Raw genomic sequence first — 17,229 nt, forward strand, 5'->3', positions numbered from 1 at the left:
ATTCTGGAAGCTTCCTCAGGTGACCATCCTGGCTATCTGTGGCCTCTGCTCTCTTCTTTTGCAAAAATGGACAGGACATCTTACCTTCTGGTGGGGGCGTGACAGCTAATCTTTATTTTCTCTCACCCTTTTCTGCATTTCCCCCTTTTCTTTAAACAGTGAACATATATCATGTGTATAATCAGAAAACATTGGAGGGACTTCCCTGATGGTCCAGTGGTTAAGACTCCACACTCCCAATGCAGAGGGCCCGGGTTCGATTCCTGGTCAGGGAACTAGATCCCACGTGCATGCCGCAACTTAGGAGCTCGCCTGCCGCGACTAAGACCCGGCGCAACCAAAGAAAGGAAGCAAGAGAGAGAGAGAGAGAAAGAAAACATTGGAAATGATGTTGAAAAGCGATAGCAGCCCAGGTTGTCGAGGGGAGGGGGAAACAGCGTTCCAATAAACCCTCAGTGGGCATTTAAACGTGCACAACCTTTTAGGCAAAATTTGACAGAATCTTTTCAAATGAGAAGGTTCACACTGAGTCACTCCACTTCCACGAATTCAACCCACAGAAAAGTCTGCAGCCAGGGGTGCAGATGTTTGTAAAAGGAGGCTTGTGGCAGCAGGCGTTGTGCCCTTCACGGCGATGCAGCTAAGGGCGGGAGGAGACATGCGAGCGACCGAGAGCAAAGCTGATCGTCCTCGAGGAGACTGAGAACCCAGCTCCCACACGGCGGGGAAGCCCCGCCGGAAGAGGGGTGCGCATTTTGAGGAGTGGAGACTGGGGGGGGGGGCGAGCGCAACAGGGACTTTTAGAGGATGTCCCCCCGCCCCACCAAGAGACTTCAGGACGGATGTCGGCTTTCAAAGCTGTAAAGCTGGCTTCTGTCTCACTCAGTAGCCAGTGCCTCGGCCCTACGTAGGATGTGCCCTGATCTGGGGATGCCATCCTGGCACCTCTACAAGCCGGTGGCTGTGAGCCAGGCTGGGACCTGGGCCCCTTTGCTGCAGTGCTGGCACCTGGACACATCTCTCCTCGAGCCACAAAATACAAAGAAACTGTGTGGGACTAAAATTAACCGTGTGCGTGCACAGCTGGGGCAAATCCTCGACAAAAGATGCGAAGAGACCAAAAAACCCAAGTGCCACCTCTGAAGAGCCTGGAGCAGAAGCAGAGGGTCGGGAGCAAAGCAGGGGACTGCGCATGCCCCCGGCACACACCACCACCTAAGGGGCGGGCATCCCTCTGGCCTGACCTCTGTACTCACCCCTAGCCTCACCCCACAAAAGGAAGAAGCTCGCCCCCCTTTCAGAGAGCGGGCCAGCAAGGGAACCTGTTGTTTGTTCTCGATCCCCCCTGCTGCAGCAGGGGCCCCAGTAAGGCCTGGCCTGAGTTTCTTGTCTGGCCTCTGATCAATTTCTATTGATAAAGGAGGCCAAGAACCCTGGTCGGTAACAGCTGGAGCACAGGGCCCCCACTCTGGCAGGGGAGGGATGCCTCTGGAGCCCCCAGGATGACCCCAGCCCACCTTTTCGGCCTTTGAAAGCCACCCTTGCCCTGACAGCGTTCACGAGGCCATCCAGCGCCAGGACAGGGCCACGGGGAGGCCCTTTAATCAGTGACTTGCAGGTTTTGTGGTAAATACAGGTCAACACAGAGACGATGACAGATTCCTCTACACGGCAGGGTCGTGACACCTAACAGTCCCCAGGGAGAGACAGGCGCCTGGCCCAGGGGCCAGAGGGGCAGTGACCGTCAAGCTGGGTAACTGGCCCCTGACACACACACACACAGACACAACTCCCGGGGTCCGCTCAGACTTCCCTGGTGACCTCGGGTAACCCCTGGTCTGCTCTGCTCTGCCCTGTCCTTTAGGCAACCAGACACCTTCCCCTCCTGTGTGCACACCTGGACTCGCTCAGAGAGGCCCCCCGGGCCGCATGAGGGGAAGGTAAGCCGAGGGCAGGGGGTTTGCAACGCACCTTCCTGAGGCCAGAGGTGCTGCAGGAGTTTGCAGATTCCTGGGGTTCTACAAGGAGCGGCAGAAGGCGCCTGGAAAATCAGGCCGAGAGGGTTGGGGACGGAGGCAGTGGCGGGGTAGGTGAATTGTTTTTCTGACCTTTGATTGTGCAAACGATTCACCCTCCCGTCTCAACGTCTCCAAATGCAGAGCCCCCGTCAACCTGGCTCAGCCCATTCAGGAACCCTCCTCTGCTGCCCCAGGAGAACTGGATTTCCCACAAGTAACATGCAGAGCCCCCTTCAACCTGGCTCAGCCCATTCAGGAACCCTCCTCTGCTGCCCCAGGAGAACTAGACTTCCCCCAAGTAACATGGGAGCATCTTCCCTCAGAAGTCTCAATACTGCAGCCTCATCTTCAATGCAAAGGCCCACCGGGTCTGGCCCCAGAGCTTTTGCTCACCATTTCATCTGCCTGGGACACTCCAGGCATCGGCACAGCTACTCCCTCCCTTCCCTCAGGCCTCTTCAGGAGGCCCCCCCGACCCGCTGGGCGCCGTTCCCTTGCCCTGTGTGGTCGATCGGAGGTGGCCCCGGGTCCCACCATTTGGCAGCATAAGTGAATCAAATCTTCACATCGCACACCTTCAACTCACACAACGTCGTCTGGTCGACGACAGCTCAATCAGGCTGCCCGGAAAAGGGGGCCGAGTCCCCTGCAGCCTCGCCATCCCGGCTCCTGGGCAGAACGGGGTGGAAGTGACGTGGGGTCGCCCCGTCCTGAGTCACAAGAGCCCTCACAGCCTCCGCCTCCTCTGGGAGGGCCCTCAGCACGTGTGAGAGCCCGGCTGGCCTCCCGCAGGACAAGGGCCGCGTGGAGAGGGCGGGTGGCCGGCACCGAGGCCCCACGCGCCCCGGCGGAGCCCCAGCGGAAGGCAGCTTTGTGACGGGTCCGCGGGACAGCTCGGCAGAAGAGCGACCCGCACACGGGTTCACGAGAAATCGCAAATGCTGTTTTCAGCCACTAAGCTTGAAGGTGACCGCTATGCGGCGATAACAACGAGATACCCTGCTTGCTTTGTCCTCGTGGAACACGTTGACATCCGACAGATATCTGGTTACTTTCTTCCCACCAAACTGGCATGAAAGTTCCTTGAAAATAGAAACTTTGCTGTTTTCTAATTGAAACCCCACAAGGGTCCTGGCACAGAGCAGCCGCTCAGCGAACACTGTTGTCTGAGTAAGTGAGTCAGCGAAAGGTCTAGACAAGTTGATTAATGAGAAACATCAATGGACTCTTACAGGAATCTGGAGTATTTGCGGGGACAGCCTTAAGATGCCGAGGCTGATGTCGAGAGGCATCAGACAGTCCTGAGCGGTACCCTCAGGGTTGCCCGGGGCCAGCGAGCCTGGGACAGGTCCCCTGGGACCTCGCCGTCGTCGAGCCCTTACATACTTCACTGGACTCACGTCCAGCAGCCAAACCGACTGGTTCCAGCCCTCCTCGACGGTTTCTGGTCAGGAATCTTACCAGGGACGGCCTGACAGACAGTGGGCATGTGAACTAAAAGGCTATTCTTGTAGAAAAATGTGGGAGAATAAAAATGGTGCAAATGTCAAGAAGAACGCTGGAAACCACATGCCAAAGAGGTAGCCTGATTTTTTCCAACTGGAGGTCTACACAGATTCAAGGGTAACTGCCGCGCCCTGCTTCATCCGGGCCGCGCAGATGTCACCTCTGCGTCACCTCCGGTCTAACGGCCCAGGAACGCCCCCGCAACCCTCTCTGCCCCCGAGGAATTCAGTTTAGGGCGACAGGGGTTTGTTGATGCGCCCAAACACACAGAGAATTCCACTGGGTGGAGCGGGCGGTGCAGAGACGCATGGGAGACACCCCGTCTGGACGGCGGGAAGAGCGGCTGCGCAGGATGTGGCGGGTCCCACAAACCCAACACCAGGGCCTGTGGAGACGGAGATGCACATGGCTGAGACAGGGCTCCACGGGGATGCGGCCCCTGGACCAGGTGCAGGCAGCAGGAGGGATATCAGGGCAGAGAGCATGGTCTGCGGGAGGCGAGGGGTGGGCTTTGGAGAACAAGCAACGCAGTCGGGTTGAGCAGAAGGCACTGTTTCCAGGTGAAGCCGGGGGCAGGGGCCGCGCGCTCCCCGGCCTGAGCCCTGGCTCCAGGTCGTCCCTGGGACAACCTCTCCGGCACCCAGCATCCACCCCAATGACCTCTTGTCCTGCAGCTGCCTCGCCGGGAGCTGCTCCTGTTACACCCTTGTCACAGTCGAGGGAAGTGAGCACAGGAATTAAGGAAGGTTCCTGACCGCATCCAGCCGTTAACTGGCCAAGGCGGAGAGCACCGTGTCCCCCAAACCCACCCTCTTCTCTCCCAGCAGCCACGCTGCCCGTGCCACAGCCCCTAGCCCCGTCGGCCACGTAAATGTATGACACGTGAGAAAAAGTGAAAGTTCAGCTACCCCGGCCACACTTCAGCTGCTTGGTCACGACGTGCGGCTAGTGGCCGAGGTGTCAGAAGCACAGATGGAACCTTCCCACCGTCACGGAAGTGCGGCCCTCTGTAATGGGGCACAGCCAGGTGCGGCACCTTCCCGGCTCCCTGCGGTAGGCCTGGCCACGGCACTGGTCCTCAGAAGACGGGCAGCGGTGACGCCTGCCACCTCGAGAGCAGGGCCTACAAGGCAGCCAGACTGCCCCCTCCACGGCCTCGTCGCCCTTCTGCCAGCTAGATGCCAAGCACAGTGAGGCCCTGGGGATGGCAGGACCCCAAGACGCCAGATCCCTGCGTCACCACACGGAGGAGGGCCACCTGCCGAGGAAAAGCACCTCCTGGGGCTACTGCACGATCCAGAAACTTGCGCTATGGTTCATGCTTTGGTCTACTGGGGACAGCAATTTAGATATCGTTCCACTGACCTGGCATCACACCTGGCCTCGAACCTGAGTCTGAAGCCCCCTCTTAGCTACTACACACCTGCCAGAAAGATGCTTCTAAAATGCAAAGCTGACGCTGTCATCCTTCGGAACCCTCAGAAAAGGCTTCTCACGGCTCACAGAACAGCGTTCGGGTGCCTTCCTGGGCTCCAACGCCTGAGCAATCTTTCAGCTCCACCTGCCGTCTCACCCGCGTGGAGCCTCACCCCCTCCTGCGTTTAGCTGTGGCTCTTCTGCCCTCAGCCCGATGCCCTCTCCCCACATCCTCAGCTGTCAAAGCCCTAGTCATCCTTTGAATCCCACCCAGTCCCTGCGGTCAGGATGACTTACTCGCTCTTCCAGAACCGTCCTGGTGTTTTCTCCAGAAACAGGGTCAGGGTGAGACGGGTGACGACGCTGGTGGTGGCGACAATAACGATGATGACAGTAATAGTAATCACGGTGTAACAGTCACGTCCTAGGTGACTTACTATCGTCATTCATCTCATTCCCACGCCAGCCCTTTGAGGCAGGTACTGTTATCACCTCCATTCTGCAGGAGATCAACTGAGGCACAGAGGGAGACCATCCCCGGACCACGGTTCTAGGAAAGGAATTGCCAGGATTGTAGCCCCAGCTGTTGGCGTCCAGAACGGGGTGGTCCGGGTACATACTGTCTCCCATGTGAGACGGGAAGCCTGTTGGCACCAGGAAGCAAATGGATCCCCTTGTGGATTTCCCCAAGCCCAGGCACCGGCCACGTGCATGAAGGTCCACTGTCAGGGTGATGGTCGGAGCCCCCTGCGGCTGGCCACGTGGGGCTGTGTCTCGGCCCTCGGGTCAGGCTCTGACCTGCAGGCTCCTGGGGACGGCAGGGAAGGCCTCCCCTGGCACGAGTCTGATTCTTCCGTCGCAGGTGATTTACGATGCCCTAAACTTCAGCTGGAAAACGCATCCGTGGCTGTAGAGCCTATTGTGTTTAATGACCCAGAATCAGCCGGAAGCCCAGGAAGAGTGAATTGTTCTGTCTGCAGCTGGGAAGGGCTGAGGTTAAAGAGAACCCGTTCCCAGCTCCAGCCAGAACTCGCTCTGGAAGCGCAGTTGTCTGTGGCTAATCCTCCCCATCGTCTGCTCAGCTGTCCCAGCCACATCCAGCCGGGACCGATGGCGTCGTCAGCAAACGTAGCTAGGAAGGCGCCCCCAGCTCCGTGATGCTCCAGGACCCGCAGCCCCGGTTTCTCCTTCCATCGGGCTGTGAGGAAAACAGCCACTCCTGGGAACCCCGGGAGCCTCGCTGTGTATTCGGAGCACAGAGCTGGCAGGATTTTACTGTCTTCTTGTCCAGCCCCGTCTTTCTATTGATCGGGAAACTGAGGCTCCGAGAGAAGTGGTAGATCTCTGCCCGTCAGAGCCAGGCCCTGAAGCCAGTCCTGCTGGCTCCCGGGCTAACATGGGCTCCGTGCTATGCAGAGCAAGTCCCGCTGGGCTCCAGGTAGCAGGGCCAAGGGCAAGGTTTTGGCGAGACTGGGAGAGACGGGGAGTGGAGGGGGAGTCAGGTTTCCCCGGACGCTCACAGGCAGGTCGAGGCAGGTGACTCCGAGCTGGAGGCTGGGGTCTTCTGTGAGTTCTCTGCTTTGGAGTGAACGGAAGAGCTAGTCACTGAACTTTGCTGTTTGCTCCCTCACCTGTAACTCGGACGCCCACCGCACAAGGCACTCTGTTCACCTGGTCCAGAGCCCGCACAGGGGGTGCTCACACGACGCGATCCTCTCCGTCTTCCTTTTCCTGGACACGAGGCTCCAGGAGAGACGGCGCACACACAAGCTGGCCTCTACTTCCCACAGCCGTCAAGGAAGATCAATGTCATTAACTGGGTTTCCACTTCCACTTCTATTCTCAAGGCTCATGTCTGTGTTTATCACCAGATCACAGGGAAAGGCATGTGGAGGAATGCGGGGGCCCAGCCCCCACGCGAAACACAAACCCCAGACCGTCGGAGCCACTTTTACCTACCAAGGCTGGTGGGGAAGGCGGCTAAGCGCGGTGAGCACACTACCAGTCCTAACTGCTGAGCCCGGGCCCCAAGGCTGACTCCGCACACTCGGGGCAGATGTCCTGGTGAGCCAGGAGCCAACAAGACTCACAGCACTGCTGTACTGTCTAAACAGCCTGCCGACCAGGCCACCCATTAACAAATGCAGCCATTAGTAAAACTGTCCTCAGTTTCTTTGGACAGACGGGCATGCCCTCCTTCCCCTTCCCTCTACCCACACCCTCTTCTTTGCCAGAAAGAAGCCCCAGAAAGTCCCTGATGCAGCAGCGTGGCTGATTTTAACGCAGCTGCTGGTCCTGACACTGAGACTACAAGCTGCCTGCCCTCAGGAGGCGCCGGGGATCGGAGAACCCTGGACTGGGAGGGAAGTGAGAGGGAAAGTCCAACCCGCCCGGGGTCATCCCTGGCGTCCCGGTGGCCAGGGCTCCGCCTCTGCCTCGATCCCCTTGCACTGGCAGCCGCTGTCGGGCTGCCCTGAGAATGAAGTTGCCGTCCTCATCCTGGGCTAGAGCATCCCCTTCGCTTCCCGCTTGGCCCCCACCCCATCCGCCAGAAGACCACCCATGTGTAACCTAAGTCACGCTCCGCCTCCGGTCCTCCCAAGTTCTTTGGGTCGCGGTTTGTAGACATTTCACATTCTCACCACCCTGCCCAGAAAAGCCTGTCACTCTAAGATATGATACTCAGAGCAGGACCGGGTCCTGTAGAAGTGGGTGGGTCCCCGTGGGCAGCACCGCCTCACCTGGACAACCTGGATGCTGGGCCCATCCATGCAGGACACCGGAGGCTCTGAGGCGCTCCTGGTCACAGCAGAATGCAGCTGGCCTAAAGGCGGGACCCCGAGGTCTGGACCACAGGGCTTGTGGGAAGGGGACCTCGCGTCAGGCAGGGATGAGGGACGTGGGCATTTCTCCAAGTTAGAGAGCTTGGGGCACCTGGGCTACCTCCTGGGCTGTCTGATTCGGCGAGAGGTCTGGGTACGGGTGACCAGAGCTGAGAAGGAGCTTGTGGATGAGATGGTCCCTCGCTCCCACAGCTCAGAGGGAGAAGCTGAAGCTCAGAGAAATGGATTTTCCAGGGGCCACAAGCCCATTCGTCTGTTCACCAAATACCTGCCAGGCGTCCTCCCTGTGCCAGGAGCCGTGCCAGGCGCTGCAGGTACAAGAGTGGACAGAGCGGGGGACAGACCACGGATGACGTCGATCAACGAATAACGAAGACTCAGACTGTGGAGAAAACTAAACAGGAAAAGGAGAATGCCGGGAAGGAGTTGCAAAATGGTGGTGGAGGAGGACCTCCCTAGAGAGGTGACATCTGAGCAAAGTCTTGCAGGAGGCAGATCACTGTGGAAGGAACATTCCAGACACAGGAGGCAGCCAGGGCAGGGCTTGGGAGGCGGGACATACCCGGCGTTGGCAAGGGCGAGGCCGGTGGGAGTGGGGCTCGTCACCTGAGGCCAGAGTCGGACGGGGAGACACTGAGCGTTTGGACAGAAGAGAACAGGATCGGATCTGTGTTTCAAGTCCCAGTGGCTGTCGCGTGGGATGCAGACTGCAGAGTGACGAGGATGAGACCATGGCAACAACCCGGGGACAGACTAGGGCGGCCTGGGGACGGGGGCGGGCGTCAAGCGCTCAGACCGTCCCAGTGAGCTGAAGACGGAGCTTGGATGCGGGACGTGACAGGAGAGCACTTGCGTCATGCAAGGTCCAGCAAAGCTGCCTCCGCAGAGCTGGGGACACTTCTGGTGGGGGGGCTCCGTGGGCGACTCCGCTGGCATGTCAGTCAGCACCCAAGTGAGCGTGGCAGGAAGGCCTGTGGACGTGGAAGTCTGGGGTCCAGGAGCCACGACCTCCGTGCTGGAGGCATCGGCAAATCCACGGGACGGAAGAGAGTGGGGCCCGCGGAGGACGCAGAGGGACAGGAGCTGAGCCTTGGGGTCACCAGGGTCAGGAGTTAGGGTGCTGGGGGCAGACACGCCGGAATTAGTGGTAAGTTAAGAGGCGCTCGGGACTCCCGGCCTGGAGCCCCGTAGTCACTGTGAGGAGGGCTACGTCTTTCTTGTTCATAAATGTTCCCCCGGAGCCTACAGTGGGGGCCTGGCACATACTGGACACCCAGTAATATTCACGGAACCGGTGAACTAAAGAAACAGAAGAAGGAGGGTGGCTACCCTCGATTCCTGCCGGTGCCTTCTGCCCACGGGCCCTGGGGGCCAGACCTCAACTTCCTAGTTTCCTCTCCACGGCGTCCACCCGGGAACCTGCTGCCCCGTGGTTCCGGGCCCTCCACCCGCATTGCACACCAGCTGGCCCGGAGGCTGGGGGAGCAGGACCTTCAGAGCCAGCGGGGAGCAGTGATAAGCGCAGTGACCTTGACTGCCCAGAGAGAGGTTGCAGGGGGATCTGCCCTGCTGGGGACGACTATAACAGCCGTCCTGGTTAGGACGCAGAGCAGACCCATCCGGAGCTCAGTTTTCTGCCTGTTGGAAATCATTAGTGGTTCTGAGGGAAAAGCCAGAAAAAAAAAGTTTTATATGGAATAATAAATTCTTCTATAAGCCACAAACCCCCACTAATTTGCAGTTAATAAACCCACAAATGTAAGAGGATTAAAAACTGGCGAGGAAAGAGTTCCTCAACTCCTACAAGGTTGGCCTCAAGCGGCCGCGGGCCTGACGGGCTGACGTCGGGCCAGAGGCAGGAAACCCTGGGCGCCAGCCAGCGGGCAGCTGGAGCGGATCGACCTGCAGCCCCACACAGACACGTCCGAGTCCTGAGCCCGGGAATCTATGAACGTGACCTCGTTTGGAAGAAGGGTCTCTGCAGATATAATTAAGTTGAGGATCTTCTCAAGATGGTTGGTTTACTGGAGTTGCAAACCCCAAATCCCCAAATCCCCAGATCTGGGGGGCTGGTGCGGGGCGGTGCTCAGGCTGTAATTATGTGTGTTGGGCCTTTTCTTTTCCTCTTGCACAACTTTATTCGCAACTGCAGCTGGGTCTTCCAGGACCATCCGTGACAGTTCTGAACAGCATCCCGTGGTCTCCAAGCGTGATTTCCAAACACTGGCCGCAGGGCCCGGGGCGCCTGGCTGGATCCCTGAGACCTCCCCGGAGAAACCTCCCCGGAGAAACCTCCCAGGGTTGCTCTGGGTCACGCTTTCTCTTATTTCTCAGCCCAGGTACCTGGGAAGTCCCGTAACTGGTCTGAGTTCACGGGAGCTGGCACTAAATGGAGCCATGTATCAGGAGGCCAGAGGCCTGGGTTCCACCATCACTTACAAACTGTAGAAACTTGGGCATCTCACCCCAAATCTCTGGATTTGGTCTGATCTGGAAGGTGGAGGAAACAGCTCTTGGCAGGCAGGGCGCTGGCCCACCTCTGATTCCAAATTTCCCGCAGGGGCTGGGCATCCTCATTGTGGGAGCAGAAAGGAGGTGTGGGTACAGGATAGAGGCTGTCCTGTCTGCCTCCAGCTGGGCTTTCCTGCAGGGCCTGAACTGGTGAGGGCAGCGCGGTGGGGGGTGGGGGGGGACGGCAGCCGAGTTCCCACAAGCCTCTCCCAGCGGGAGGCCTGCACCCACCCACCGCCGGGAGTCTTCGTGCTTTGCTCTGCTCAGCGGGAGGGCGGGACAGCAGCCCGAGCCCCGGCCCCGCCCCTGTCCTGATCACCTGGGTGTGTGGGCTGTTTGGGAGTAAAAGAGCGACGCACATGCATGTTCACCTCAGTTACTCCTCCTGCAGGTGAGGGGGTGAAGCCTCCGGCTCTGGTTGACCCAGCTGGCACGTGCTGGCACGTGTAGAACCGGGCATGGGACCCAGGCAGCCTAGCCTTCAGAGCAGAGGTCACAACAGAAGCCGCGTGGCCATGGGTGTCCCCATGCTATGCTGCGGCCCCGCGTGACCCTGTGTGTGTGTGCCTGCACCTGGCCCCTCCTCCCCAGGTGGAAGGGTCAGGCCACAGATGGAGCCAAACCACAGCTCGGGCAGGAGGGTTTGACGAGAAGAGTCTAAGTGCAGAGATGCCGCCCCAGAGAGACTTGCCCTTCCAGAGAGACGCGCACACAAAAGCTCCAGGGTAACCGCGGGGCTGCAGAGCAGGCCAATTGTGCAACAATTCAAGGTTGGGCTACCTAACCTTCCCCGTTTCGTTCTCCCATTTCATTCTCCCAGCCACTCCCCCCTCTGCATGTGGCTGCCCCTTCGGCCCCCCCAGCGAGCTCTGGGCGATCGAGGATAAGAATGCACTCTCCCCCTTTTCACTGGGAGATCCAAAGTTGGAAGAAGAACTCAGCCCTCAGGGGTGGGGCGGGAGGGTGCTGAGATCAAGGCCCCGGAGGAGGAGGGGGTGGGGCGCGGCTGGTCCCCATGGGGTGCCGTCTCGGGGAGAGCTCTGCACAGGGCTCTCCTTTAATCCAGTGTCACCGAGGGTGGGGAATTGCACATTGGGTCCCGTGGCTGGGAGACTGGGTGTTACTGCCCCCAGGTGGCTGAGGCCGGGCTGCAGGCTTTGTCCCCCACCCCCACCCCACCCCGCGGTGCAGGTCTCTCAGCCTTGGCCTTCCCTGCTGTAAAGTGGATGCAGGCCCTGGGCTTTGTGCAGTGAGCCAAGCACTGCCGCGGAGGAAAGGTGAGTGGACGCCAGCGGCTCCGGCTCTGAAGCTCAGCCAGTGCCAGCCGAGCTCAACGCCCTGCGCTGCCACCCAGGGCTCCCTGAGGAAAAATCAAGCAGCGCGCCCCGACCGTGAAGAAACAGCGCTAGTCGAGGTGCCAACCCACACCCAGCGTGTGCCCCCTCCCCAGCCGACTTCCCGACAGAGCTAACAGCCCCACCCGGCCCCGGGCAGCTGCACTGGCCTCCCTGCTGCTCTCTGGGCGCCAGGCAGCTCCAAACCTGCCCCAGCGCTCCGTATCCCCCAGGGAGGGCGGCTGCAGCCCAGGCCTCGAGGGGGTGCTGGCCACCCCCACATCCGGGGCCCCAGGCACCCAGCACACGGCAGGCTTGCACAGGTCACATGTGGCACAGAGACTGGGCACTGGCTGGGGGTTCGGTGGGTTTTCTCGGTTAACCCCCCAGGTGTGCTCTGTCCCCACGGAGGGTAACTCCGGGCGGCCCCGCCAGCTCCCCAGACATCCATTTCCCAGCATGTGACCGAGCCGCCTAGACTGTCCCGTTTAACTGTCTGGCTGCCCGTGACAGCTGGCGGGGGGCAAGGGGGCACGCAGCCCAAGCCACGTGCAGTGGCAAGGAGATGCCCAGCTTTCCTGACCCCAGGCTGGGCCCCCCAGCCCACCGGGCATCGGGTTGAAGGTGGAGAGGCTGGAAGATCTGTGCCCCATCCAGAGAGCCCAGGACAGCCCGGAGCTGTGGTCCCCACCTCCTGTCCGCTTCCCTCTGTGGCCACAAAGGCAGACAGCCCGGCCCCCGGCGCAGAGGCCCCAGCCCAGCCCCCCTTCTCAGGTCACAGCTTGTCTCCCACATTTTCTCCTCTGCCGCTTCAGATGCTTGCAAACCCCTCCCCTCAGGAATGCCACTTCGTGTGCTGGGGGGAGGCGAGAGGCCAGCACCGTGCGTCGGGGGCTCACCCTTGCTGGCCTGGGGTCCTGCTCTGCCCCGTGCCCTCCCAGGCCTGCAGCCGGCGCTAAGGTGCGGCCCCTCCCCTCCCGTGGGCCGGCTGTTGGCTCCAGGGGGGTGCATCCCGCCCGCTCTGCGGGGGCCGCGGGACCGCAGAGGAGGTGCTGAGGGCTTGGGTGCCTTCTGACCGCAGCTGAATTCCAGGATGATGGTGGGTAAATAATGTGGCTTTTCCAGAGTCCACAGCTTGGGCACTGAACGGGCGCCTCCTGCCAGGCTTTCCGCGAGTTAGAGCAGCCGGAGACCCTCCCCCCCCCACCGTCAGCAGCCGCTCTCCCACGGTGGGGGGGGCTGGGGGTCACTGCTGCCAAGCCAGCCCCGCCCCACCCCGAGCCCTCCACTTCCAGGCTTAGTATCCTCACTCTCCCCGCAGTTCCATCTCTGTCTAAGATCTCATTGTCTTGGTCTCTCTGCGGGCAGGGCCACCCTGAACTCCCAGGGGGCACAGCCCACGCCCTGAAGGAGGGCGGAACCCACTGCGAGCGACACTCCAGAGAAAGGCCACGCCCCGGCACCCCAGTCCTGCCACTTCCCCTCCGCCACCCCATGCCAGGACTGCCGTCCCCAGCAGGAGAGACCCACCCCCACCCCGGCACTCACAGAGTCTCCAGGTTGTGCAGCCCCTCGAAGCTGTGGGTCCCCAGATGCTCGATGTGGTTGTTATGGAGATGCCTGTGTGGGAGGAGAGGCGGGTCAGGACAGGTGCGCACCGCATCGGGCTGGGGCGGGGAAGCAGATGCGCTTGTGGGGGAGGCATGGACAGTGACCCCAGAGGGTCAGCCTTTGTCTCCAGGGACAAACCGACGGGCCAAGATGGACTTCGGAAGCCACAGTCTCCAAGGCTGGAGTGGCCAGGGGCTACGCCGTTCAGACTTCCGATCGAAGGAGAAAACCAGAGGCATTCCACAGGCCGAGGTGAAGCAGGCTCCCACCAGGCTCCCACCAGGCTTGAGGGGAGAGGCCCGATGTTGGGGCCCCAGTTGGGGCTTCCTCTACGGGACCCACAGCCGCCTGGGTCAGGGGCCAGACACAACTGGGGGAGCCGGCAGCAAACCACTGCAGACAGCGTGTCACTAAAGGGGAGCTTTCCGTTACAGCCGGAGTGAGCTGTGGGCCAGCTCGGAGATGGAGACGGGTGACAGAATATTCTTCTCCCAATTCCTAGTGAGATGAGCAAAAACAGCAGAGACAGGCCCCCTGCCCCACCCCAAATACTACCAGCAGCAGCAGAGCAAGGGCAGAGACATAACGTAAATAAACAGCAAAGACCATGGCCAAGGAAGCGTCCTCGTCAGAAACTGAACTGGTGAGAAAACAGGATCCTGAGGATTCTCCCTGCAGCCCCCAAATCTGAAGAGAGGCGGCTGTGGATGTCCTTTTCCCTCCCCACTGCTGGCTTCCCAGGGAAGAGGGGAAGGGAAAGTAAAATGAAGGCTCCGGGCTCCTCATGCATTGAGGAAATGACCTGAAGCCCAAGGGAATTCCCGCGTGGAGGGAGCGAACTCCTGCATTTACCACAACCTGACCCTGCTGAGGGACCACCCTACCTGCACCGGCGCACCTGGGCACCCACAGGCGGGTGGGCCCTCATTTACCCACCGCTCCGGCCCACAAACTACAGCCTTGGGGCAGAGCCGAGGGGGCCGAGGTGATGCAGCTGTCCCAGCAGAAGCCAGAAAGTGAAATCACATGGCAATTGTGCAAACATACAACAGGAAGAGCAGAAGAGAGATGCCGGGGCCCGGTGAAGTCCCAAGCCTAGAAGAAAACGTAACGGATGCACGAGCAGCAAGACATTATCAGAGCTGCCTTCTGCTGCAAAACCACCCAGCAAAACATTTCAAACACAGCGTTTCTAAGTGAAAGCAAAAATGACATTGTAGAGAAAGGAAATGAATTGAGGACCAAAAATACATCAGTAAAAAACCAGTCAGTAGGGCTTCCCTGCTGGCGCAGTGGTCAAGAATCCGCCTGCCAATGCAGGGGCCACAGGTGGGCTCAGCGACCGGATCCCAACTGGTTCCCAGATCCCTGGTCCAGGAAGATCCCACATGCCGTGGAGCAATGAAGCCCACATGCCACATCTACTGATTCTGTGCTCTAGAGCCCACGAGCCAAAACTACCGAGCCCGTGCACCACAACTACTGAGCCCACGTGCCACAACTACTGAAGCCCACGCACCTAGAGCCCGTGCTCCGCAACAAGAGAAGCCGCCGCAATTAGAAGCCCGCGCACCGCAACAAGGAGTAGCTCCCGCTCGCCGCAACTAGAGAAAAGCACACGCGCAGCAACAAAAACCCAACACGGCCAAAAATAAATAAATAAAATAATAATAATAATGAAAAGCTACTCAATAAGTTTGAGACAAGGAACAGTATAGACACTGCTGGCAGTGGAATGGGTGTCAGAGAAAAAGCCTGAGCTAAAATGGTGAGCTTGGCTGCATGAGAGCGAAAGGCTAAAACAGCTGGAAACTAATCGACGTGAGTTAACACTGGGCTATTGATGTCTCTGAGGGCCAGGATCCAGACGTGAGACAAAGCCGTATTCAAAACGCAACACAAAAGAAAACTCTCTACAATGAAGAATGAAATCCGCAGGTCAAAGCATACGTTGTTTCAGGAAAACTGGAGGCAGAAAATTCCACACTGTGTCATATTCTCGTGAAGCTATTAAAGTTCAAGGATTAGAAGACATCTTCAGGAAGGAAAAGGAAATCACGTACATGGGGAAGAAATCAGACTGGCCTCCAAGACGTTCAGATGGCAACAGGCAGACCCCATCCTACATGGTGCGCAGGGCCGGGGGTCTCGAGAGAAGGGGGTCCTTCCCCACCTGCTCCATGCCCAGGAGGCAGACAGACCCACCACAGGGGCTTGGGTTTGAAGAGAGAACACAGCCCCGGCCTCTGGGAACGAGCCCCTCCCCCGCATGCTTCCTTCGCTGTCACCAAACTCCCCTTTCCCGCACCTTCCGCTGAAGCTCATCTCCGTCCCCACCCCATCCCCCAGCCCCGCCAGCGCCTCTGGTCCACAGCGTCTCAGCTTCTGACCGTGCAGCCCAGGCCTACAGACGACGACTGGGTCACCCCAGGCGTCCCGAGCGCCTTCTGCAGGCCAGCCTGTTGGGGCTTATGGTCCAGAGGAAGAGATGAGACCCCACACAGGACAGCACTGCTGTCCAGTTCAGCGCCCCTCGGTCCCCGCAGGGCCGCGCAGAGCAGCCTGACCAAGGCCCAGCGTTCGAGATGAAATGAAGGCCCTCTCCACCCGCTGGTTGCCTCACGCCTCCGGCCACACCCCCGTCCACCCACTTTCTTGACTCTGCCCCTGCGCTTTCCTGCAGCTCAGCCCTAGGTCCTGGACGGCTTTCTCCAGCCCACTCTGCCCTGCAAGGTCACCGGCCACGGCAGCCTATGTCCCCCGTCCCAGGGCCAGAGGACCTGAAGGGCAGGGGCAATGCTTCTGGGCCTTCTCCTCTCTCAGCATCGTGGGCCCCTGGGCCCCTCCCCTCCTGTGCCCGGTGAGACCCCCGGCCCCTCCTGGATCCGCGGTAGCCGAACTCCCCCACTCGCGCCCCCGACCTTGGCCTCCCACCCTGTGAAAACCTCAAGTCGGATAGATTCTTCCTTCGCAACGTCCCTCAGGGCCACGCCTGATTCCTCCCTAAGCTGGACTTTGCCTCCTAGATCCAGTCTCCCCTGTTCCCGCCCGTTCTTCAAACCAGACTCCCAACCCCCTTCTCGCCTCCAGCCTCCCCTGCCCCACGCAGGCCACAGCCGGACTCCTGCTCTGACTCTGAGCCCGCAGACGCACCTGCCCGGCCTTCTCTCCGGCCTCACTGGCACGCTCGCCTCAGCCAGCAGCCCGACGCCCCCGGGTCTTTGCTGACACCTGCTTGGAGCCCCTGCTCTTCACCTGCCTACTCGAAGCCAACTTTCCGGCCCAGCAGGCCCCCACTTCCCTCCTCCAGCTGCTTTGGCCGCCCTGAGCCCCGAGACGAGCCTGACTCAGCGTCCGGTCCCCTCGGCCTGAGTTAAGGACTCAGCGCTGCTGTCCTTCCCACCAGCATCCTGCTACTGGGACTGGCCCGCCAGCCTCTGAGGCAGCGGCCGGCTCTCCACCCCTGCACTCTGCAGGGCCCCCACGGGGCTCCGTACACCCCCCGCTGCTCGCTCGTCGGGGGCCCATCGTGAGGCCTGCATTTTTCCAGTAGTCTTGTCTCTGAGAGACCTGACGCCGTTTATTCCCAGGGACCATCACGATGTCACGGGGCATCACCAAAGCTGCAATCAGCCGCCCCGTTCTGTTCCGCCGCAGTCAGTACCCCTCACTGGCGCCCACGAGGAGGACCATGTGGCCGTGCTGACGGAGGATGGGGTTCAGAAGGATGCTGGTCCCGCTTCTCCGGTCTCCCAGGACAGAGAAGTAGACAAACTCATGCCTCGTCCGCTCCCTGGTTTGGAGAATCATACCAGATTTCCAAGAGCAGGGGAGGCCTTACGTCCCCACGGCAATTAGGATGTAACCCAAAGCAATTACACGTGACCTCCAAGCCCTTGGCAATTACCCTGTGAACTTTGCACTCCAAAGTTCCCCGGGGGGATGGTGGGGGGAGGACAGAGTTAACCCCGGGCTCCAGTTCCTGCCAGA

The 17,229-nt window shown here is 60.0% G+C and overlaps 1 protein-coding gene across 2 annotated transcripts in view; it reads right to left on the reverse strand.

Moving 5' to 3' along the window:
• LGR6 (leucine rich repeat containing G protein-coupled receptor 6) overlaps positions 1-17,229 on the reverse strand; it is a 95,926-nt gene that overhangs the window by 19,005 nt on the left and 59,692 nt on the right. Inside the window, exons 1-3 of one of the 2 annotated variants that reach the window (XM_060303350.1) lie at positions 14,759-14,969; positions 13,378-14,334; positions 13,177-13,248 (exon numbers count right to left, since the gene is read on the reverse strand). In XM_060303350.1, the coding sequence (XP_060159333.1) occupies positions 13,177-13,248; positions 13,378-13,478 (173 nt within the window). In that variant the 5' untranslated portion in view covers positions 13,479-14,334; positions 14,759-14,969. Of the gene's footprint in view, positions 1-13,176; positions 13,249-13,377; positions 14,335-14,758; positions 14,970-17,229 lie in introns of those variants that run through there. The other variant, XM_030844414.2, reaches the window with a different exon arrangement.

The sequence above is a fragment of the Globicephala melas genome, chromosome 1, assembly GCF_963455315.2.
Source record: "Globicephala melas chromosome 1, mGloMel1.2, whole genome shotgun sequence".
NCBI classification, from domain to species: domain Eukaryota; kingdom Metazoa; phylum Chordata; class Mammalia; order Artiodactyla; family Delphinidae; genus Globicephala; species Globicephala melas.